The 25,001-nt window shown below is 41.6% G+C and overlaps 2 protein-coding genes across 2 annotated transcripts in view; both read left to right on the top strand.

The window, feature by feature from the left end:
* dgkaa (diacylglycerol kinase, alpha a) overlaps positions 1 to 11,101 on the top strand; it is a 24,766-nt gene extending 13,665 nt beyond the window's left edge. The window contains exons 9-24 of the mRNA XM_030769872.1: positions 509 to 626; positions 712 to 800; positions 1,944 to 2,063; positions 2,594 to 2,692; positions 3,196 to 3,285; positions 3,909 to 3,982; positions 4,351 to 4,425; positions 4,640 to 4,725; positions 7,338 to 7,427; positions 7,634 to 7,794; positions 8,262 to 8,326; positions 8,646 to 8,736; positions 8,943 to 9,126; positions 9,804 to 9,921; positions 10,567 to 10,627; positions 10,804 to 11,101. Of these exons, the coding sequence (XP_030625732.1) occupies positions 509 to 626; positions 712 to 800; positions 1,944 to 2,063; positions 2,594 to 2,692; positions 3,196 to 3,285; positions 3,909 to 3,982; positions 4,351 to 4,425; positions 4,640 to 4,725; positions 7,338 to 7,427; positions 7,634 to 7,794; positions 8,262 to 8,326; positions 8,646 to 8,736; positions 8,943 to 9,126; positions 9,804 to 9,921; positions 10,567 to 10,627; positions 10,804 to 10,884 (1,602 nt within the window). The 3' untranslated portion in view covers positions 10,885 to 11,101. The remainder of the gene's footprint in view (positions 1 to 508; positions 627 to 711; positions 801 to 1,943; positions 2,064 to 2,593; positions 2,693 to 3,195; positions 3,286 to 3,908; positions 3,983 to 4,350; positions 4,426 to 4,639; positions 4,726 to 7,337; positions 7,428 to 7,633; positions 7,795 to 8,261; positions 8,327 to 8,645; positions 8,737 to 8,942; positions 9,127 to 9,803; positions 9,922 to 10,566; positions 10,628 to 10,803) is intronic.
* Positions 11,102 to 12,663: 1,562 nt separating this feature from the next.
* tamalin (trafficking regulator and scaffold protein tamalin) lies at positions 12,664 to 24,549 on the top strand. The gene is made up of 8 exons (XM_030769883.1): positions 12,664 to 12,913; positions 15,594 to 15,646; positions 16,653 to 16,707; positions 19,261 to 19,363; positions 20,822 to 20,915; positions 21,619 to 21,685; positions 23,171 to 23,237; positions 23,668 to 24,549. Exons 1-8 carry the CDS (start codon positions 12,704 to 12,706, stop codon positions 24,171 to 24,173), a joined length of 1,155 nt encoding a protein of 384 aa, XP_030625743.1. The 5' UTR covers positions 12,664 to 12,703; the 3' UTR covers positions 24,174 to 24,549.
* The last annotated feature ends 452 nt before the right edge of the window (positions 24,550 to 25,001 follow it).

Below are 25,001 nucleotides of genomic sequence, written 5' to 3'. Positions count from 1 at the left end.
GGTGTGGGCTGAAGCTGTAATCTTATTTAATCTGCAGCACTGAACGTTTTCTCAACACGCTTCAGCATTCAGTATTCAGTACAGTGTCTTATTTAAGTATGGTTTGTTCATTTGGATCCATATAAGAAAGTAGACATGGCTATACATTTTGCCACAAATATCACTCACCTGAGGTTCGGACAAACAAACAAACAAACATCTTGGCAAAACCTGTAAGAGGATACTGTGTTTCATCTGAAGCCTTTTTCTTTTCTCAACACCTTCACTAATTGGTTGCCTGTATGTGAGATGGAAGTGGTGAACTGTGTCTCTCTGTGTCAGTAAGCAGAGGTGAATGTATGTTAACAGGTAAGAAGTGCCTCCCAGTCCACTACTGGCTGTGCCCTGGTCTTTCTCTGAGATCTGTCCCACTGTCATACTGTGGTAAGATTCAAAGACACAGCCACTCTGTTGTTTCATGTTGTCTGATGTGAGATATCCTCTTTCTGGTCTTTTCTGGTCTCTATAGATGACTCAAAAGGACGGGCAGCACTTGTGGAGGTTGAAACATTTCAATAAGCCTGTTTACTGTAACGTGTGTCAGAGTATGCTGCTAGGACTCCGCAAACAAGGCCTCTGCTGCACCTGTGAGTCCCCTACCCACAACCCCTGGGATCAGTTTTCTTCACTCATTTGGCAATAGTGACATCACTAAGCATAGCTTTCCCACAGGCTGTAAGTACACAGTCCACGGCAGATGTGCTAATAGGAACCCAGCTCCCTGCTCACGCACGTACGTCAAGTCTAAGAAAGAGACCGGGGTGAGTCCATACAAGTCTCAATGCAAATTTCAACAATTCTGCAAACTTCAAGAGTCCCTCAATGTCCGTGACATTTGTATGTATGTGTGTGCGCGATCGCACATGTGTGTGTGTGTGAAACAAATAAGTTTGACTGAATTGGGTTGCTGATCTCTGATTGCAAGTATGAATGAACTGAAATATTAATCTGATCAAATACATCACTTTATACAAATGCAGTGAATTGTGAAACAGCTTACCATTAGCCACAACAACAACAAAAAAAAACACAGATCAGTTCACAATCAACCACAGCAAAAAGAAACACAGATCAGTTCACAATCAACCACAGCAAAAAGAAACACAGATCAGTTCACCATTAACCACAGCAAAACGAAACACAAATCAGTTCACCATTAACCACAGCAAAAAGAAACACAGATCAGTTCACAATCAACCACATCAAAACGAAACACAGATCAGTTCACCATTAACCACAGCAAAAAGAAACACAGATCAGTTCACAATCAACCACAGCAAAAAGAAACACAGATCAGTTCACCATTAACCACAGCAAAAAGAAACACAGATCAGTTCACCATTAACCACAGCAAAAGGAAACACAGATCAGTTCACCATTAACCACAGCAAAAAGAAACACAGATCAGTTCACCATTAACCACAGCAAAAAGAAACACAGATCAGTTCACAATCAACCACAGCAAAAAGAAACACAGATCAGTTCACCATTAACCACAGCAAAAAGAAACACAGATCAGTTCACCATTAACCACAGCAAAAGGAAACACAGATCAGTTCACCATTAACCACAGCAAAAAGAAACACAGATCAGTTCACCATTAACCACAGCAAAAAGAAACACAGATCAGTTCACCATTAACCACAGCAAAAAGAAACACAGATCAGTTCACAATCAACCACAGCAAAAAGAAACACAGATCAGTTCACCATTAACCACAGCAGAAAGAAACAGATCAGTTCAGTTCAGGTCAGTTTATTATGCATTTGCCAGTGGAACTGAGACATGTCACAACCACAGAAATGTTGAAAGAATGCCTCTCCCATCCGAGAGAGAACAGTCCAATCACGTTGTAGCTTTTAGACCACACACTGTGTGCATTATGTAATGTGTCTTCCCTGCAGATTGCAGCCCATGACTGGGTGAGCGGCAACTGTGACTCGGGGAAGTGCGACAGATGTCAGAAGAAGATCAAGAGTTTACAAGGCTTGACAGGGAAGCGCTGTGTGTGGTGCCACACTATGGTGAGAAAAGTACCCCTGCTGTCTGGGTTTGGAAACCCTGTATTGCGCTCTTATGAGAGCAAGCTAAAACACAGCTAGCAGTGCAGGGTCAGCTTAAGAGCCTGTGTCAATTATAATAACTGTACCAGTATGCATTAATAAGCGTTGACTGGCCTGAAGGGTTTTAAAAATGCATGCATGCCGGGTAAATGCCCCACACCAGGATTACAATAAGTTTGATCCACTGATAAATGGTCCATTTGGAAGTCAAATCATCTTTGTTCCCATACCTCCGTGGCAACCTCAGGAATCGGATTTTCTTATTTATTTATTTATTTATTTTCCCATAGAGCTGTCATATTTGTCAGGAGTAAGTAAAGTATAACTGAAAACATTATTCACTGACTCCAGTGTTATGGAGAAAAATGTTATTGTACATAAGCAGAATAAGAGGCTCTGACGATATTAAGCTATTTTTCTCTTGCCTGCCTGTCTTTCTTGTAAACTCTAACCAATACTAAAGGCTGTGTGTGTGAAATTTTATCTTTTAGCGGCATGACGAATGTGTGGCTTTGGAGCCATTAGAGTGTAACTGTGGACCACTGAGAGATCACATTCTACCACCCTGGGCCATCTATCCCGTCATCATGGTACAGAAAGCTCTAGAACTTTCCTAGCTTTGAATACTAAGTGTAAATCCTAACCATAATCCTGAATCATGGCATGAATATAGACAGTCTTGTCTTCACATGAGGAGAGAGTCACATGTCCAGTATTATAACAATTCCATTCATATAATGACATTTACAATCTCACTTCAGTTTCTGTGGTAAACACACAGTCAATGCTTTAATGTTACATTCAGTTATATAACTGAGGTGCAGGGCAGTAATTGTTCACACTTAGAGAAATGTCACAAAAGGCACAGATGTTCCCACACAGTGGAAAAATGAATTCAAATGGAAACATTCTTTGAACAGAAGATAGAGTGAAACTGGTTATTAGCATTATGTGTTGTCTCATTTGGAAAACACCGTTAAGAAAAATGTCAACTTGTTTGAACACAAAGTCCAGTTAGAGTTAAAAACTACATAGTCAAAGTCTATCAGCCCGTCATTCTGACCTGTCCCCTGCGTGGTTTTGTGATGAGCAGGAAAGACCAAACTGCATGAAAAATGGCTGCTATGGATCTGCTGATGACAGCGAACAACACAACACCACTCCTGATGGACAGGTGCTACAGGTGTGTGTCTCCACACAAGCCAAACCCAGGGTAACACACTCCTGGCTACCCAGGAAGCATACATAAAAAAAGCACTCAGGAAAAAACAGAACCTCTACTCATTTTTTTCAGTCTGTCACCGTCAGTCAATGACAGTGAACATATTTGTATTATTTAAAAATGAGGGGATATACCATGATCTTGGTCTTGGATGTCTTCATGAAGAAAAATAAACGTTTTCATTTCATTTGCAATGCTCAGAGCAAAGTTCTCGGCAGGCTTTTCTGAATTATTCATAAAAAAATATTGTTCCTGTGTCTCAGACAGTGAAGTAAACTGCCATAAATGGAGAGCTGAAGCATGGCTGGTTGTTTATGGCTAGTGTATGATCTGTTCCAGCAGGTCGGAATGTCAGTCACTGATCAAACACCATCTGACCTCTGTGCTCTGCCTGACAAAACCAGACCAAAAAACGACCATAAACACACTACACCCCGTTTAGATCTCTGCTGTTGTTCAGAATAATATAAAACGTCTCATTCACTGTAACGAAAGTTTCACTATTCACTGTTCAGTTTCTATAGGATTGAAATTTCCACCATCTTTTTTGGTGTAACTGTTTTTGTGTCTTTGTCTCTGCACAGATAAATCCTGTACCAGACACACACCCTCTCCTGGTATTTGTGAACCCAAAGAGTGGAGGCAAGCAGGGAGAGAGGTGAGATCGTCTGTGGTGTTCCTTTAACACCCAGTGCACAATCAGTAAGGGAAAGAAGTCCAGCCTGTGCGCTCTGACAGTGTTTCAGGGGGCAGACTCTACTCCATTTCTTATGCATTTAGATTTTCATTTACTTCATTGTAGGGGAAATATGTTGTCCTCTAGTTATGAATACAACAGTTACATAACTTAACCTGTAGTTTCCCAAATGTTGCCCCAGTGGCTCATGGGATTGCGTCATCACGTGGGACCCCGGCAGCACAGAGGGAAAACCTTGTTCGCATATTGTTTTTATTCTACAGAACTAACAGACAGCACTCCAAAAAATTAATTAAACAAAGAAAAACAAATTCCTCTTTTTTGCTCAGAGTTCTTCGTAAATTCCAGTACTTGTTGAATCCACGACAAGTTTATAATCTGTCCAGTGGCGGTCCAGGCCCGGGGTAAGGACTCCAGTTTGATCAGTATCTGTGGCATTCTGTAGTCTGTGTCTGACAAAACAAATCAGAAACTGACATTTTTTCTTTTCATTCCTTTTTTTGAACAACATTTTTAGTGTAGCCAATCTGAATTTCTCTCTCTCTCTCTTTCTCCCTCTCTCTCTCTCTCTCTCTTTCTCTCTCTCTCCCTCTCTCTCTCCCTCCCTCTCTCTCTCAGACTTTGCTTTTTCAGAAATCTGCAAAATTACAGAATATTGGTTTGTGGAGGTGATGGTACTGTTGGCTGGATTCTTGATGCTATAGGTGGGTATTTCACATATAATGTATCAAATTACAATGGTGTCATAACATCCAAACAGGATTGCTGAAAAAAGGTTTTTTAAACATGCTGACACATATTCACCACTAGATGGAGACATTGTATAGGGAGAAAAATCACAGAGAGGTGATTCTATGCTACTCAGTATTATCTGACATATGTGAAACATATTCATAGCCATAGAATGGATCATGGTTAGCCTAAAGCCGTATAATCACTAAAATATTCTCAATAATACATAACTTTCCATATAATTTTTGCACAACATTAGGACTCTGTTGACACTGTATGCGCTACCCCAACACAAACATTCTGGTCTAACTCATCACACGAGTCTAGATCAGGTGGCTCAGGCCTGTTAGTACAGGACCAGAACAAACACAGACCCAAACCTCAGAACACACAGACCCAAACCTCAGAACAAACACTGACCCAAACCTCAGAACACACAGACTCAAACCTCAGAACAAACACAGACCCAAACCTCAGAACAAACACAGACCCAAACCTCAGAACAAACACTGACCCAAACCTCAGAACACACAGACCCAAACCTCAGAACACACAGACTCAAACCTCAGAACAAACACAGACCCAAACCTCAGAACAAACACAGACCCAAACCTCAGAACACACAGACCCAAACCTCAGAACAAACACAGACCCAAACCTCAGAACACACAGACTCAAACCTCAGAACAAACACAGACCCAAACCTCAGAACAAACACAGACCCAAACCTCAGAACACACAGACCCAAACCTCAGAACAAACACAGACCCAAACCTCAGAACAAACACTGACCCAAACCTCAAAATAAACACTGACCCAAACCTCAGAACACACAGACTCAAACCTCAGAACACACTGACCCAAACCTCAGAACACACATACTCAAACCTCAGAACACACACAGACCCAAACCTCAAAATAAACACTGACCCAAACCTCAGAACAAACACAGACTCAAACCTCAGAACAAACACAGACTCAAACCTCAGAACACACACAGACTCAAACCTCAAAATAAACACAGACTCAAACCTCAGAACAGACACAGACTCAAACCTCAGAACAAACATAGACTCAAACCTCAGAACAGACACAGACACAAACCTCAGAACACACAGACCCAAACCTCAAAATAAACACTGACCCAAACCTCAGAACAAACACTGACCCAAACCTCGGAACAAACACAGACTCAAACCTCAGAACAGACACTGACCCAAACCTCAGAACACACAGACCCAAACCTCAAAATAAACACTGACCCAAACCTCAGAACAAACACTGACCCAAACCTCAGAACAAACACAGACTCAAACCTCAGAACACACACAGACTCAAACCTCAGAACACACAGACTCAAACCTCAGAACAAACACTGACCCAAACCTCAGAACAAACACTGACCCAAACCTCAGAACAAACACAGACTCAAACCTCAGAACAGACACAGACACAAACCTCAGAGCACACAGACCCAAACCTCAAAATAAACACTGACCCAAACCTCAGAACAAACACTGACCCAAACCTCAGAACAAACACAGACTCAAACCTCAGAACAGACACAGACACAAACCTCAGAACAAACACAGACTCAAACCTCAGAACACACAGACTCAAACCTCAGAACAGACACAGACACAAACCTCAGAACAAACACTGACCCAAACCTCAGAACAAACACAGACTCAAACCTCAGAACAGACACAGACACAAACCTCAGAACACACAGACCCAAACCTCAAAATAAACACTGACCCAAACCTCAGAACAAACACTGACCCAAACCTCAGAACAAACACTGACCCAAACCTCAGAACAAACACAGACTCAAACCTCAGAACAGACACAAACCTCAGAACACACAGACTCAAACCTCAGAACAAACACAGACCCAAACCTCAGAACAAACACAGACTCAAACCTCAGAACACACAGACTCAAACCTCAGAACAAACACAGACTCAAACCTCAGAACAGACACAGACACAAACCTCAGAACAAACACTGACCCAAACCTCAGAACAAACACAGACTCAAACCTCAGAACAGACACAGACACAAACCTCAGAACACACAGACCCAAACCTCAAAATAAACACTGACCCAAACCTCAGAACAAACACTGACCCAAACCTCAGAACAAACACAGACTCAAACCTCAGAACAGACACAGACACAAACCTCAGAACAAACACAGACTCAAACCTCAGAACACACAGACTCAAACCTCAGAACAAACACAGACTCAAACCTCAGAACAAACACAGACCCAAACCTCAGAACACACAGACTCAAACCTCAGAACAAACACAGACTCAAACCTCAGAACAGACAGACACAAACCTCAGAACAAACACAGACCCAAACCTCAGAACAAACACAGACCCAAACCTCAGAACACACAGACTCAAACCTCAGAACAAACACAGACTCAAACCTCAGAACAGACACAGACACAAACCTCAGAACAAACACAGACTCAAACCTCAGAACAAACACTGACCCAAACCTCAGACCAGGCCAGGCTGTCTCTTTTTTTCGTGTTTCATCTCTGTTTTTTGTCTGCTTTTGCTTTTTACAGATAAGGCGAACTTGCCAGTGCGCCCCCCGGTGGCTGTTCTGCCCTTAGGCACTGGAAATGACCTGGCACGGTGTCTGCGATGGGGAGGAGGTGAAAACTGACGTTCTGTGTCATTAAACATCATTCAAATCTTTTTTAAGACCACTAACATTAAGTGGTTCTTTCCAGCATTGCACTATTAAAAAAAGGAAATTGTCAAACATGTCAAACACTGCAGAAACAAACTTTTCATTGTCACTGGAAAAATGTTTTGTTTTATTTTCTTTTGTTTTGTGTGTGTGTGTGTGTGTGTGTAGGATATGATGGCATGGATCTGAGTAGAATCCTAAAGGAGATTGAAGCCAGCACACCTGTATTTATGGACAGATGGAGTATCCAAGTTATTCCAGAGGACAGTGAGGAAAAAGGAGACCCCGTGCCTTATGAAATCATCAATAACTACTTCTCCATCGGTGTGGTAAGAAAAGCAGAGCAATAAAACCTGTGCAGTCTGGACCAAAGCTACTACAGTTCTCAGAGTGGCTTTTGATAGCCAGTGGACTCCAACAGTGTTTATTCTTGCTTTGGCAATAGCTGAACTCAAACCAGAGCGCTCAGTTAAGATGTATATTTCCAAAAACATCATAGCAATGTTCTTAAAATGATAAAAGCTCCTCTTTGTCATATAAATATGAAAAATGCAATGTGAATACGGAGGACAGGGTAACAGAGTTGTTAGGACAGCTGTGGGACTGGTGATGTTTATTCATCAGGGCTGATAGGCACTTCATTCTTTTTTTATGGATTTTAAATATGCCATTTACTGCTGCTACATTACACTGCATCATCATCTACCCCACATATGTATTTTAATTTATGCATGTTAACATTAATGTTAATAATATTCTTCATAATAATCTCTCTGTGGTCACTGTGTATCAATAGGATGCCTCTATCGCTCACCGGTTCCACACGATGAGGGAAAAACATCCCCAGAAGTTCAACAGCAGGTGAACAAAAACAGTATGCTCTTGCTATTTAACCGTGTGTTTGGTGAATTTCATAAATTTATCAAAAACATCGTTCACACAACCTCAGCTGAAATGCAGGGCAGCATGGTATTGCGAGTAGCTTGACTTCATCAAAATGAATTTTTCAAAGTTTGTCACATTTCTAGTAGACAGCATTGACCACTAGATGGCAGACTAGTGATAGTAAAAATACTGAGATCACTGAATCTTTCCTATGTATTTCTCATAAGCATTCAGCAACACGAAGTTATACATAGACACCCATTGTTTATGACAGAAACATCTCAACTTGTTTCAGAATGAAGAACAAGCTGTGGTACTTTGAGTTTGCCACATCAGAAACTATTTCCGCATCATGTAAGAAACTGAAGGAGTGCTTGACCATAGAGGTGAGAATTCAGTGGGCTGATCAGTCATGGTTATTTATTCATTCTTTCCATTTCTTCCTTCCTCTTTTTCAATAATAAAATGACAGTTTTGTCAGTTCATTCATAAAGTTGTTTTATTATTATTATTATTATTGTTGTTATCATTGTTATTGTTGTTGTAATTCAGATTGTTTTGTAATGTCTCCCTCACTCTGACTGTCCTGCAGTGTTGTGGTACAGTGTTAGACCTCAGTAATCTTTCTCTGGAGGGCATCGCTGTTCTTAACATACCCAGCATGCACGGCGGCTCCAATCTGTGGGGGGATGCCAAAAAAAGTGAGAGGGGCTGGGCTGAGCAGGAGCTTCCAGACGTCATCGTAGACCCTGAAGTCTTAAAAGTCAGCCCCCAAGGTACATGCCTCCTCTCTCATATAACCTTTTCTTTTTCCACAGACAAAACCCTCTGTTTCCTCCTGCAGTTCCCTTAAACATGACAATCAGAGATTACACTCATAACGACAGGGTAATCAATAATTAGAAAACATGAATGTCGGAAAATGTAACATAATGTATATATAATGAAATAGAGACTGGCCAAGTTTTTATTTTTTGTCTGTACTTATTCTCACATATAATATTGATTTCACTCCAACTTTATATAATTCATATATGCCTTAGCACTTGCACCTTATCTAAATATTGCCTTGTCAGCAACTTATTTTTGTTATCTGTATATATTTCATGTTTATATAACAATATATCACATATACTCTCACCTGTAAATATTGCCTCATCAGCACCTTATTCTACTATTTGCACCTTCTGGTTAGATGTAAAACTGCATTTCATTGTACTTGTACTATGTGCAATGACAACAAAGTTGAATCTAATCTAATATACAGTCCTCATTAAAGGTGTTCATCAGCAGTCTCTCAGGGTACTTTAGTATAGAGACGAGACAGTGTCTGACCTGTTTTCTCTGCAAATATGTAGAAGCGACCCTGTTGGCTGTCATTACCACCTCAGAAACAGTTCTGTGTCTGCACTGGTCACAGTGTGCTATGCTCCACGCTCTCTCTCTCTGGCAGACATGAGTGACAAGCGTCTGGAGGTGGTGGGGCTGGAGGGGGCCATAGAGATGGGTCAGATTTACACAGGGTTGAAGAGTGCAGTCCGACTGGCCAAAACCTCACAGATCACCATCAGGTGGGTCCGCAGACACTCACCCATCATGCGTTGTCATGCTTTCCCACTCAGTCCACTCCACAGCAGCTTACAGCCACAACAACACAGCATGCCACTGGCCTAGCCCACAAACATATATGCAGAAAGTGCACATTTGTGGAAGAAATTGAACTTTCAATATGACCTATTATTAATAATATCCAACTCCTGAAGAGTGATAAAATATGATTTATGAAAATATGAGCAGGGTTATATCATAATTTCTCCTTTAGACGTCAACTCACAGACAAGTTTAGACATGCGGTCTCCCCATGGGTCGTTTTCTCTGTCCTCCTCAGCCCCATACAGGATTAGCATTTGACTGTCTGCCTCACGTTTACATACGGGATGCCTTGAGAACCGTTCACACCTCTACTGAGATGAAATATGTAGCCAGTCAATTAACAGCCAGTTAGTTAACAGCCAGTCAGTTAAGAGTGATGATGGTGTAGATGTGGTCAGGTGCTCCAGTGCTTTAGGAGAGAAGGGAGATTTCTTTTTACTCCTATGTGGGACTAGTTATCTATATTCTCCACAGGCCAGTACCATTGCTCAGACATACCAATACAGTCAGCAGGACATGTGTGTGCTGTCCTTTGCATAAACAAATGTTCATGTCCACTTTAGGACCAAGAAGGCTCTGCCCATGCAAACTGACGGAGAGCCATGGATGCAACCTCCATGTACAGTGAGTGTTCAGTCCTCTTCTGATGAATGATCAGTTAGAATATTACAAAAAATGTAACCATTTCACAATCAACAGAAAATAAAACTGATTTGATTTTACAGTGGCTTTTGGAGAAAGACACTGTAATCGTGGAAAGATCTTTTTACTTTCTCTTTTTTCCTCTTTCCTCTCATTAGATTCACATCACACACAAGAACCAGGCCAGCATGCTGATGGCTCCACAGGCCAAATCCTCCAGCTTTTTTAACCTGAAGTAGAGAAGTGCTGAGGCCCTTTTGTGATTTCTTTGGTACACTCATACACAGACACTGAAAACTCCTCTGACGCGCGGCCTACATTTCTATGTGTTTGTAAATTTTCTAGAATGAATGGAGTCAAATGCTTTGTTTTTTGACTGGTGCAGTATTGAGACATGGCTATTGTGCTGATCTCATTAACACAGTGAGGGTTTATGTTCACACAATGAGTTTCCTCAGTGCCAAAGCAGGATACAAAATTCCTCTGTAGGTCTGTTGCTTTTACTGCAAAATTCACATTGTAAATATGAACTATTACAAATCATACCTGTATGTAGATTAACAAGCTGAATCCAGTAGTGCTCTGTCTGGTGTCAAAAGTTTCACTTACTGGGTCTGAATTATATTCAGATTCAGTAACTCAAACTTTTGAAGGACTGACATTAACTTATTGAACGGTTAATATTGTTTACCCCTTATGTTTGTGGTATAGTAGACAGATTTTTTCAGAGGAGTTGATTCTCTGTGCCATGTATGCTTTGTGATGTATAAAATAAAGAATGTATTCTTAATTTTAATATTCTAATCTAATATTCTAACATGATTATCTTTATATTACCAGGAACTCCATAAATACAGTAGGTTGGCATTGGTTGTATCACACAAGTTAAAAACATTCAAGTTGTTGTAATTTTTTTTCCAACTGAAAGTGTTCAGTTAAAACGTACTGAGATTGGTGCCTGTTTTTCTGTAGAACTCTGTAAAATAGGGGCTGAAAATAATGTTCTGTCTGCCATGGTTCGAACTTTGTTATATTTTCACATGCCATTATTTTAATTTAATTTTTTAGTGGGGAGATCGACCTTAAAGTGGACGATTATCTTCAACATTTAGTTTTGTTTGGTCTTTTTTTTTGCTAAGATATATGCAGCTTATGAGAACTGAGACCGTCTCTCCGCCGCTGTCAATTAAAATACGCAATTAAAGTACAGTAACGCGCTTAATGTGACGGTCCATTCTTTACTATTATCTAATTTTGTGACTTGTTGACAAACGTGAATGGGAAACTGGAGAACGTTCGACAAGCGTCGGGCGGTGCACTGTAGGTCAAGCTTGATGGAGTCTTTTTTTAACTACATCTTGGGCTTCTTAATTGTTCAGTGGTTGCAGTTCTTTCAGTTCGCGAAACTCAGGATCATAGGCATGTCGTAAAACGGCATGTTCGTAGTCGGGTTAAATACATGAGTTTTAAAGCAGGTAATCCATTACCTGCAATATATATATATATATACAAAACATATAATTACTTTCGCCCCTATGTGATCTTTTTGTCCATTATTCCACAATGATTCGACAAATAGTGACATTTAAGTGCAAACAAAATTGCGAAGTTGTCTGAGCAGTAACCTCGCATCAGATTAAAAGGGAGCTGGTCCGGTTTATACAAAGGTTTTTTTCTTTGTGGGGGCAGGAGATCCTGAAAAGCCTCTCTAACTTGAACAAGAGAAACTTTTTAAAAAATAAAGCATTAATTTGTCCTGAAAATACATGGCTAACCATTGTCTCCGTCTTTCAAACAAGAGAAAACGAAACATTGTTACGCAGCACCCAATAGGATCGCGCGCACCTCCAGCCCCTCCTCCTCACATTAACTTGACATGTTGAAGTCCTGAACAGTAGTTTTGCGTTTTCGGTAGCAATAATAGAGAAGTGGAGCGCAACAGGAGTGAAATAGGAACTACATTCTCTTATGTTCTTTGTTAGACCGTTCTCATTTAGGAGAACTTCTTGTTCAAATCGTTCTTCTTTTTCACTGTGCTTGATTGGGTGACCTCGTAACATGAAGAATATGACTTTCCGGCGAGTTCAGAAGCTTAATTCAAACGATCCAGATATTGGACAGTCGCGTTATGACAGTGGAGATATCTACTTCTCTTCGTCCAAATCAGACAGCTGTAGGACCATGGACAGACCATCCCATTCCTCTGAAGTTTATAATTACAAGACGCTTGCATATTCTGGAGGCACGTTACCCAGGAATTACAAAAAGGTAATAATGTCTTTAACGTTCAATGTGTATCACCTGTTCGTTAAGGTTAATTATCAGGCTTGTTGTGAATGGTGTGTTTTAACTCAAGCTCCTATAGCCGTCTAAAATGGTTTTGATTTTGGTTCGAAACATTATCAGTTTATCTTGTCGAACTTTTGATATTTTCTCTGAATTACAAAGTTTTCACCCTGAATATCGTAGATATAACGCGTGGGCTACATTCCAGCATTTTCAGCACAGTGTCTGTGAATGTAGCGCCCTCACAATAGCCCATGTGTTTTCTGCACGTACAGTCTCCACACACACACACACACACACACACACACATTGAAAACATTAATTGAACGGGGATGTCTGGATTTGATAAAACGTGGAGACAGTAATCCGGTGACAGGTTTAATTCGATGAGAAGTAGTGGTGAGTGCTTTTAAAAGTGACTTTCTGTTCATTATCACAACTTCATTTCTTTTTTTTTTTTAACTTTATTTGTGAAGTAGCATATCGAGTGGTTTTTAGAGCTTTGGTTAACCATGGATGACCCATGCCCGTTTTTAAAACAAACTTTAGTTTAAAAGAAGTAATTATTATTACAATGAATATTAGTATTACTATTATTATATTAAAGTTATTATTTTAAATTTATGTTGCATGTTTCAAACATATGCCTGTTTTCTTCTAATAGCGCAGTGTCTGCCGAGTAGCATTTGTGAACCATAATTCCAGCTCGGAATTTAGGCAATTTCACACCTGAGCTCTGTGAAGTGGTCGTTCACACAAGTACGATCATTTCCATTGGATCGCAACAATACGTGGCAACGCAGCCAAAATGTTGCACATTGCCGCATTTCCATTTTATAACAGACGGTTATGCAAAGACTTGAACCATAACGTCCAGCTTTGCATGATCGCAAAGCATATTCACTTTGTAATGAAAACGTGGGAGTGTAACTGCCCATCAAGATTTAAGATACTCTTTACCCAAGGGAGTGATGCAGGAGGATCCTGTGGTCTGCATGCATGGCGTGTAATTGGTCACTGGTCTCGGTGCCTTCAGACCTCATGGCCATGAAGCCCACCCACACTACAGCCTTGCTCAGGCCATCTACTCCCTCTGCTCACAGCAAACTGTAAGCTGTGCTTGATGGCCTGCATGGTTTATCATGACATTAACAATGAGACCATTGTGTGTTCGGCTAAACAGCATATTAAGGCCTGCTTAAATCAGCTGTGCACATCTGGTTCGACAGTAGGATGTCGTCACAAGGAGTGGCACACAATGATGTCCTATACACTTGGACTCACTTGCGTCACTGTGTCGCTAACTCGGTGACCGTAGTTGACCATGATGACACCGTTCGCCACATTGTTGACCTTGTCAGTGCGTTGTCTGTATCCAACAGAACCTCTGTTTGCCTTTCTTGGTTGGGCACTGGAGTAGAATAAAGCCAGACTGTTCTTGATAAGCACTTTGTATAAGGTTGCCTGAGCTAAGAGAAGCATGACCAGTACTGATGCCTAGGTCACTTGAATGAATGATAACAGTTCTGGGTGAGTTGCTGGGGTTAATGAAAGCCTTTGATCAAATGGCTCAGTGGTTACTTGGATTTCATCCATGCAGCCCATAGGAATAGGACGTAGCAGCTTTTCAATGGAACCAAAATAATGTGACTATTACAACCTGAAACTACTCCTCCTTTAACTAATGGCGGGCTGTTAGTGTGCTGGACTGAGCCAGCAGTGGCTGATGTCTGAAGCATAGTAAGCTATGAACCAGCTTCTGTTTCTCAGAGCCATAACAGAGCATTGTGTAGCGCAGGCATTCTGCCCCCACCCCCCGAAGGACTCTCAGGATATTTAGAAATAAATGAAGTCATTGAGGAGACCCCTGAGACAATTCTGGAAGTGTAAGAAAATAAGGGCAGGCAACATTTTTACTAACCTGACACAAAGTGTACTTTCACGAGAGCTCCTGATCGTTAAAGACAGAACAGGCCCAAATTGATTTCAGTCCAAACAGATGTGACATTCTGGGTACTTATAGCAGTTATACTAAGTGGACTAAGGGCAGGTCTTACACGGATTTAGGCTTTCTCTCAAAGCAGCTACTGTTTCATACAGCTATTTACCTATTGGGTTTCACTTGCTCAAACTGAAATATCTTTTCAATTCTCCGGGTGATAGTCACATAAGGACACATTTACTGATTATTTTGTCAACAATCACAGGCACATGATGTGAAAGAGGGAGGCAGAAACCCAACAAGCATATCGATCTATCGATGCCTCTGACATAAAGGCAACAAGTGAAGTGTACTGTGAAGAGAAAAAACAAGCTTTACAGGTTCTAATCTCGAGCGTCATCTGAGCTATGCATTAGTTTAATAACTAAACACACACACACACACAGACTCACACACACAGACTCACACACACACATGTCTATAAGATATAGGTGTTTAATGTTTTTTGGCAATCTTTATCCGCCATTGTCAGTCTGAAACCTGCTGGAATGGGGAAGACCCTTGCGTGTGACGCAAAGTATCAGTGCATGATCGAGTAACTCAGTGACGTGAGGCACAACTACGGAGGGATTTCACCACTCTATTCAACTTTTTTTCCCCTTTCCTCTCTCTCTCTCTCTCTCTCTCTCTCTCTCTCTCTCTCTCTCTCTCTTCTCACAGAGTGGTGGGCTGCAGAAATGGAAGCCACTCACACAACCACCAGAGCCACATAGGTGAGAAAGCATCCCACTGCCAAGCTGGCCAACCTGACCAACCTGTGTGGGTTGAGATGTATCTCAAAGTCCCTTCCTTTAAAAGATCACAGTTATCACCCTCACTCAGCACTTAGTCAGTCTGTTGGATTTAATCACAGGACAGTGTGTGTTATATTCAAAATAGAATTATATTCTGAAAAAAGCCCCCTGTGTGTTTCCAGGATTTGATTAGTTGAGTTATGAAATCAGAGCAGATTTATTTTGAGCTTGTCTGACAGAGAGGAGGTGGGGGGGGGGGTACACAGCTGTGACTGCATTTTTAATGTAATCCTTATTATTCACCATATACTGATACATAATTCATGCCGTACTAATGACGCAAGTAGCATTTTTGCCCACAGAGGGAGGTTGTTATGTTTAGTCAGTATTGCTTTGTGTTCATGATGGCAAGTCCACTCTGCTGTTGGACCAGGCAGGCCACCCAGACAGTAACTACTTTGGTCAGAACAGAACTTCTATAGAAAAAAGTTCTGAAATGTAGATGTTCTGTGATATGCAGCATGTTTACACTGTTGCTAGGAGATGCAGAAATTCAAAAACATGTTTTGCAGCCGAAAGCTGAGAACATGCCTCAGAGACGACAGTGGTTCTTGTGATGGCTGTCAGACTGACATTAACACTGTTTTCAGAATTACTGTCACACTGATACTTAAGGAGGACACTATTTTTCCACCCTCCTTGTGAAATTTCATCACATATAAAGGCCTAATATGGTGGATATGAAATGATAACAGGATAGTACCCATTCCTGATACTTTGGTAGTAGCCTGGTAGAGATTGCTTCTGAATAGCATTCTAACACCACCACCATCATCATCATCAGTGGCATAGTCTTTGGAGGAAGACTGACCTGAAGAGCCAAGTTAATGTTCCTAATGTTAAAAGACACTTCATGTTTCACCATGTTGTCACTATTTCTGTCTGAATGTGACCCTACATGTGTTGTTCTGTGTGTTTTCTTCAGGAAGGTGGTGGTCCTGGAGAAGGAGGAGGGTGAAGCCTTTGGCTTTGAGATCCAGGTAAGAAGATTTTGGCTTTTTGTGTGTGTGTGTGTTTGATGGAATCTCACAAACAAAACAGTGAAAATGTGTTAATCTGACATTATGGTGGTTCATGCATGGTTGATACTGAATGTTACATGTCTTCAGTTGATATGCAGAACATTAAAAACTCTGAGATAAATATACAAACCAATACCCCATTCAGTCCCCACACCGAGTGTGATCCATCCTCCTGTAGTGATTTTTACCATTCACATTAACATCAGTGAGATTGTAATGGAACGTTCCGGTCCCTGTGTATGTGAGAGGTCAGTGCTAAATCAGTCTAGTCTACTCGTCTGTCTATGCTTTCCTCACAAATGCCATTCATCAGATGACTCCAACCAATATGAAGATGAAGCTACTCAATGCCTATTTTCAGAGGCATTGTGGTTGTCATGCATCTTGTAGCCTGGGGTTATCTGTATCTGCTGGGTGATGTGCAGTTGCCTGTGGTCGGAAGCATACCCTTCACATCTATCTCCATTCTTTTCTTCAGCCCCTTCCCTCAGCTCCGTGCCTCACAGTGCTCCCTCTGGGAGGCACTGGAGTATCTAGGCTCTGAAGAATGAACACCAGTCTTATCATGTGCCGCACAACCTCACACACCACCGTGTGTCCATGCTAGATCACCAGTTTATATTTAGAGGGGCAATGGCTCACCTCATTATTGACGGATGGGAGAACACTCCTTTCCTTCCTGGCCTTCGCATACAGGATGTGACATAAGGATTATGTCTGACAGGCAGAGTGAGTTCCAGAGGATGAAGTTCATCATAATATCCCAACCAAGGCTATAGCCCCACCACATAGCAGTGAGCACAACATTCGCCTGTGCATACTGGCCATGTAAATACGCTGGTGGTGAGGCATTTGCATACTTTCTCCCCTCCGGGAGCTGTGAAAAACCATTGAAAAGGATGTGAAGGCCTAGAAGTCAGGGGAAGTGTGTGATTCCAAACATTTGGTGTAGTTTTAAGACTTTCTTAAGAGCGCCAGAAAGTTCTTTGTTGTCATATTGTTATACTTAACGAGCGAGCTTAACATTTTGAGCATCTTAATTCCATGGACTCAGCTGATGCTGATTGACTCTGTCACCTGAATGTCAGCCTAGACCATTGCCACGACTTTTGAACACTCTGTGGTGATGCTTTGGAATTTTTAAAAATTTTCTGCCTTCCAAAATCAATGTGGTGCTTTCCATTGTCAGAGCTCGTGCAGCAGTCAAACTCTGGAGGATGTCGTCTAACACTCCTCTTTTTCTGTTTGACCGACTGAGGTTTCAGGTTGGTGTCAGGGAAGGCTCGTGTTAATCTCAAGTCTCATCATGGTTGGGCTGTGAAGGGTTGACACTGCACGTATACCTTCTGATACTATAATACAAGCTCTTATGGTACAGCTGAGTGTGTTCTGTGGTTGAGAACAAGCAGCAAATCTAAAAACTAAGCTTTTACACTCATGACACGTGAAAAATTGAAAATTATTTTAGTGAAAAATTATATTGCTGCAGACGATAAGACATTTGAGTTTGTCACTGCATAGCACAGTATAAGAGCCATAGCCCAGTTTGGTATCACTGATACCAAATGCTACCGTACCCAAATCAGTTCAGTTTCATACCTGCCAAGAAAAAGGGAGGCTTATGGCCTGAATGAGCCATTTATGACTGGTATATGGGAAATGAAGCTCCTGTTTTGCATGTTGGGTCATCACTGGTAATCTGATCAAGCTCTTCCTTCTACTTTGTGTGTGTGTGTGTGTGTGTGTTTTATCTCTTTTTCATGCTGTTTGGCTTTGTTAGCCACCACTTCCTCTGTGTGTGTAACTGAAGCTGCTGGGATAACTCTCACACAGCAGTCTGACCTGGGTGCTACCCTCTCTCAGCTACCTCTTTTCATGTTTTTTTTTTCAGTTCTTTTTTTTATCCTGTAGAGACATACATCTACCATTAGCTCACAGTAGTTATCCTGCTTGCTAGTTATCCTAGCCTCTCTGTGACCCAGCCGGACTGCTTAGATACACATGACACAATCTTACGCCCGCTAACAGCTAAAGATAGAGTTGATGTTGGCGGTTAGCTTACGTTCATGGCTGTTGTTCATTTTAACAGATGCATGACAGCCAAACAGTACACTACAGTACACATGTATGCCCTGTAAAAAGATATCTCTGATGTGGGCAGGTCCTTCCCTGTGTCTCTGTCAGTGGACAGCATGCTTAATTCTCTGACACATACCACCTGTCCCACAGATCTGAGGCTTTGAGGACGTCATTGGGAAGGAATAGAGAAGTAGTTACAGATCCATTGCCTTCTACCATGCAAACAGAACTAAACCTGATAAGAGCAGTTTCTAAACCAGAGTCTGAGCTCTGTTTATTTTCCAGTGGTTCTGAGATTTTACGTGGACAAACTATGAGTTTCTTTCTTCTTTTTAATGGACAAAACCCATACATATTTGCTCCAGTGTAAAAACAGAAACAGTGCCTGTTCTGCGCGGAAGTCATATGCATTGTTCTTCCATTGTCTTCCAGACGTATGGGCTCCACCATCAGAATGAGAACTCTGTTGAGATGTGCACGTTTGTGTGCAAAGTCCACAACAACAGTCCTGCCCAGCAAGCTGGTCTCAAAGTCGGTAAGTGCACGCGCACCACACTTTACAGACCCCACCGCTTTGGTCTAACAGTCTCTTTCTAAACTTCCGTTTAACACAAGGAAGGGTGTAAATAATGAAGAATCAACCAGTAAATAACTATTCAGAGAGCACCCCCCTCTCTTCTTAATTCTTAATTCTTAATAGTTGTGAGAGAAGAGGCTGAACTGGATATCCACTGCTCACACAGGGTGGAGCGGTGTCGCTGGTTTTGAAGTATCTTTGTTGTTTGTACCGTATCCTGTTTGCCACTGTGCTGGCCTGTTGTTTTGTGTCAACATTGTGACTGATTAGTTTCAGCATGCTGTCTGAGGAAGTGCAAATATTGTACTGTGCCTACCGGTTCTTCAGCCTACTCACATCTTAGGGGAGTGAGCTGACACGACACGACACAATTAGACTGTCACATATTTCTAAATGTAGTGGCAAAAAGAAAAAAATGTACCCAGCCACTCGGAGTAGGCAGCTATGTTTCCACTCTCATACACAAAACCTTGTTTTCATCCTGGAGATTTGTTTTGAACATTGTCTGGTTTCCTGTAACTACTTGAACAAATAGCCCAGGTTTTCTGTACTGGTCACAAGTGTCTGGCCTGCTACCAACCTCAACAAGCTTGTACAAAATGTCTTTTCCCTTGGTTGAGTAGAGTGAACAATGAAAATTCAGCCAACTCAGTAGAGTTTTTTGTCTTTTTCAAATATTTAATTAAATTTAATTAAATTAATTAATCTTATTTATGTATTTATTCCTGCGTTGTCAAATGTGTTTTGTTCAGTAAAAATGTATTTCCTTATCTTTCTCACAGTCCCTTTTAAGAAGCACAGATTTCGCCTGTATTACATTTTGTCATGAAGGGCTGGTGGTTTCCAACAAGTTTACAAAGTGGAAATTTAATATGCAGAGAGCTGCGTGCACCATGGGCCTAAACATTTCACAACAAGTTCACTCTGCATGTCTGTCAGTTTCACTTCCTGCATTCCCTTCATGCTCAACGCATTGTCCTGTGTGACCTTCCTCTCCAAACCTTGTGACCTCGTCACACTGTGAAGTAACAGCCCTGACAAAAAGACGATGAGAGGGGATTTTGTTTTTAAAGTCCTTAGTGCTAAGTGGTACCTGCAACTTGCAAAAAAAAAAAAAGTCATTTATGAGCAAAGACAAGTATTGAGTCTCTGATGGGACTTCTGAAATATGGTCGTGTTTGGTCAGGAGGTCTTTATGATAGAGAGGCTGTGTGTTTGCCAGCTGCTTTCTGCCATGGCCACACAGAATTGACAAGCCATGAGGCCACACATGCAGCACAGCAGAGACCACTGACTGATCCCAGATCAGACTTAACCAAAGTCTGTGGAAAAGTGTCACAGTGTCAACTGCCTGAGGACTGCCTCCAGTGTTTAACTCATAAAATACTTTTTCCCCTCTGTTTGTTGTCTTCGCAGGAGACACAATCGCTAGTGTGAATGAAGCTCCTGTGGAAGGTTTCCGCCACAAAGATATTGTTCAGCTTATCAAATCATCGGGCAACACTATAAGGTGAGAAAACCTTCATGAGCAGTTTAGAAGGCTTTAAGTTTTCCCTGATGTTTCAGCCTTTTTATGACCCCTGCTATGACTCACAAAAATGATAAATAAATAATGAAACAACTCCTCAGCTTTAATATAGGGTGGAATGCTTTGTTCTCTCTGAGTGATATTTTTAGTCTTGTGTGTATGTCCTTTGGTGTATTTTTTCATTAGCATAAAGAATGAACACAGCTATTACTTGATTAGAACCACACTCTTTCCTGGTCTCTGTTAATAAAAGATAAAAGAGTCGTTCAAATGAAGCTCCATTTATAAACTGGGAAGCCAATGATGTGAACCACATGAAGGAGGCTGGGGTGCGTGTCTCCGCTCTCTCCATAGCTTTTACACAATTAGCTTTGCTGCTGAGGGCATTAAGCTAACCACTAAATGCATAAGTTACCAGCCCAATAAAAATAAAGCCCCTAACATATCTGTGTCACTGAGTGGAGTATAAGATTTGAAATCTGATGCGTGCAGTTGGGGGAGCTGAGTAGGTGGGAAAAGGATGTGGGGGTTTTTGGAGTCTGGTAAATTGTTTAGCATCAGATACAGACTCATCAGAGTTTCACATTAAAGAAGTGGTTTACATAAAAGTTGAACTAAGGATTTTGCATTTTTATCTGGCCTTGAAACATCTTGCTGTTTTAACGTACGACTTTGTCTTTTTCAGGCTAGAGACAGTGTACAGTGACTCTATACGAAAAGCAGAATTAGAGGCCAGACTGCAGTATTTGAAGGTAATTGGAGTGCCTGTTTCCCTCTTTCAATAGTACCTTATACACACATACACACACACACACACACACAAACTGTACAGTCGTGTAACCTCTGCTTTCTCATGTCAGCAGACACTGTCCACCTCCCCCCACCCCTTCCCCCTCTCTCCTTTTGGTCTTCCCCCTTCCGCCTCTCCCCCTTCCCCCTCTCTCCTTTTGGCTGTCATTTGGTTGGCTGGTCTGGCATTGTAACACAAATCCAATCCAAGCACAAATGTGTGGAGCTGGTTGTCTGGTGTTGTGTTCTGGATTTAGACCGCTCCCCTGGTCCACCTGTTCCTTACTCTCTCTCCCCACACCTGCTCTAAGACTCTCTGGCCATAATCCTCAGCATACCAGAACTCAGGCTGCTGCTGAGAAAAGGAGAACAGACATTCACACGTTCCCCTTACCATTCACACCATCAGTGACCATTCAGATTCTCAGTAACCTGTGGGAAAGAGAAGTTGGGCTTCTCAAGACTACCACATCTTGTGGGTTTTATAAGCAAGCTTGCCAGAAGTGTTGCTTAACTGCACGTCTAGACAGACATGATACACGAATTGAGAGGGCCCCTCTCTCTTTCTTGATTGCTTGAATGGAATTTTTGATAGAGATTCATTTAAGTAGTGAATGACTTTGCAATGATGCACACTTTGATTTTTTATTATTTTATCATATCTTGGCTTCAAGTTCATGCAGAGTAATTATTTAGTAAGGGATGAATGTTTACCACATACCCTAACAAAGAGGACAACAAAAGTTATGACACCAGTAAATGTTAAATCACATGCATATGCAGACAGAGAGGAGAAATGTACACTGGGACCCACAATGAAGGGCAGATTACTTGTCAACAATAAACAGACCTCACCGCTGGATTTGTTTACAAACCAAATAGTGTTCTACATTTTCTCATTTAAGAAAAGGCTCACCACTTTATGAGGATTGTCTCACCGTCAGGTTCTTATCCTAAAACAAGGCTTTGTAGGAACTTGATACTGTCCACCGGCTCTGGTTTACTCTAAAGAATTCCTCTGGTTCTCTTGGTTCTCCAGTGATAGAAGGAGTTTGGCTGGTTCAGATCTTAACCTCATAATTGGCATTGTTTCAGGTCCCTTAGGGCTGAAATGCAGCATCTCCAAACTCAGCTCTTACAGCTTGAGCAAAGCATCAAGACATCATCAGGAGGTTATTTTACAATGCACTGCAAAAATGAACAAAAATGGTTATTAAATGTGTGTCTAATTAATATTTATAGACCTATGTTCTTTTGCTATCTAACTGTGTAAAAATATGTTGAAAAGGGGAAGCAGATGTTGAGTGACACATTCATCCCTATCAGAGATGCTCTTTCCTTGGTTTCCATGGTGATGGAAAATCCTGCATGAACACATTAAGCCAGTGACCCTGATTGTCCCCTGCCTGCCCAGAGACTGAGCTGTTCTCCTGTTCCTCTGTTTGCAGCAAACCCTCCATGAGAAATGGGATGAGTACAGGTCTCTGATGATGCAGGAGCAGAGACTGCTGCATGGTGAGTTTTGTTTTTCTGCCACACTGGCCAGCACACTAGTTACATCAAACAGCTCCTCAATCACACTAATGCACTGATAGGAACTGCATTGTTTCTGCACAAGGCTGTAGGAATGTATTAATGTAAAGCACCATAAAGGGAACACAGATAAGCACTTCACTTGCCTCGCTTAAATGATTTCTCTCATCTCTCGCTCTCACACTGAGTGCTCCTACACTGAATCACATTAACTACAGCAGTCTAACCTTAGTGCTAAAAAAACACTGCTCCAAACATATGTTTATATAGCCTATGTTTCAAACCACCTCTGGATCAGTCTGGTTTTGAGAAACGCTGAATTCAGTCATTGTTGGTTGTTCAGCTCAGACAGAGAGTGTGTTTCTGATATTAATGTTGTGGGACAGTACTGAATATGTTCCTTCCTCCTCAGGCATTGTGATGAGCGATGCGGCCGTGTATGAGTCGTTGGAGTCAGCTGGCATTTATGGCAGTCTTGGCGCACCAAGCCCTGCCGCCATGCGGGCACTCCGCTGTACAGGCAGTACCAGCAGCAGTGCCAGTCACCTGAGCGCTGCCACGGAGGACGACCCTCTTTACCAAACCTGCTTTTACCAAGGAAACCACACAGATTCTAGAAACCTCGTAAACAACCCAGCCAGGACGGACAGCACACAACAGATGGCACCCCCACGGCAAAACCGCCTCCTCAGGCCCGCCAGCGAGGTGTTTGCCACAACCAAGACCCAGCTCACCCGCAGTGCCAGCACGCGAAGCTACGTCAGGAGCTCCACGCCCATGGGGCAGAGCGGAGAGGAGAGACGAACAGGGTCTGGCTCCTCACAACTCAAGCCCAAACAGAAGAGCTTCCGTCGTCGGCTCCTCAAGTTTATCCCTGGGCTGAACCGAGCACTGGAGGAGGAGGAGAGCAAACTCTGAGTTTGGCCTGTGATTAACTCCATACGGAGGGCCAAAGACTCTGACACAGAAACCCTCCAGAAACCCATACAAACTCGGAACAGTTCAACAATGACCAAAACCAACCCAGTTACCTAAAAGAGTGAATAAATCAACCTCCTGGAGAGATTTAAACATGGCCCAATAGACCAGCACCACTTAACCATACTCTTATTTGTCCTGAGACCAAAAGGGAGATTCCAAAGAGTTCTAACAGGTTTTCATCCAAACCCACTGAGTTAAAAATGGACTTTAAAACTTAACTTATGTTCCACTCAGCTTTTGTCTGATGTCATTGTGTTGCGTTTATCCTCAGTGCAAGTTCTGCACATTCCCAAGTCCCAGTGTACATTATTTGAGTTGTTTCATGTTTCTTTCAAGTCCTTTAAATTATTTATTTATTTTATTTTATTTGTTTTTGAATTACGTACAAAATGAAGGACTTCCGTTTTTATCATTTGTTTTCTGCCCAAAGATCATGTGATCTAACGGGCAATTTAAAAGAACTGTTTTTTGGATAAATTTATGAATGTCTTTTCTACTTTTTTGGACAAACAGATGTTCCTGTGTTTGCCAAAGAAAAAAATCTAAAAATAAACGTGTGTGACATGTAACTAGTTGCGTTTGTTTAATGTTTACTGGGACTTGTCTATGTGGGATTGGTTTCACTCTTCTTTCAGCTCTCCTCTCATCCTCTGGCCCCAAAAGCCCCTTTACTGACAAATTCTTCAAATAGCCATCTATTCCCTGATTTATCACTGCATCAATACTGTTATTGTGCTTGTTTCTTTGATATATTTTTGCTCTTTT

Source organism: Chanos chanos, chromosome 3 (assembly GCF_902362185.1).
Source record: "Chanos chanos chromosome 3, fChaCha1.1, whole genome shotgun sequence".
In the NCBI taxonomy this organism is placed as follows: Eukaryota; Metazoa; Chordata; class Actinopteri; order Gonorynchiformes; family Chanidae; genus Chanos; species Chanos chanos.
This window is presented reverse-complemented; position numbering and strand designations above follow the sequence as displayed.

Coding starts and splice junctions, on each gene's coding strand:
- tamalin (XM_030769883.1), top strand. CDS start 12,704: ATGAAGAATATGACTTTCCGGCGAGTTCAGAAGCTTAATTCAAACGAT. Junction 19,364..20,821: donor GCAAGCTGGTCTCAAAGTCG/GTAAGTGCACGC, acceptor TTGTCTTCGCAG/GAGACACAATCGCTAGTGTG. Junction 23,238..23,667: donor GGAGCAGAGACTGCTGCATG/GTGAGTTTTGTT, acceptor CTTCCTCCTCAG/GCATTGTGATGAGCGATGCG.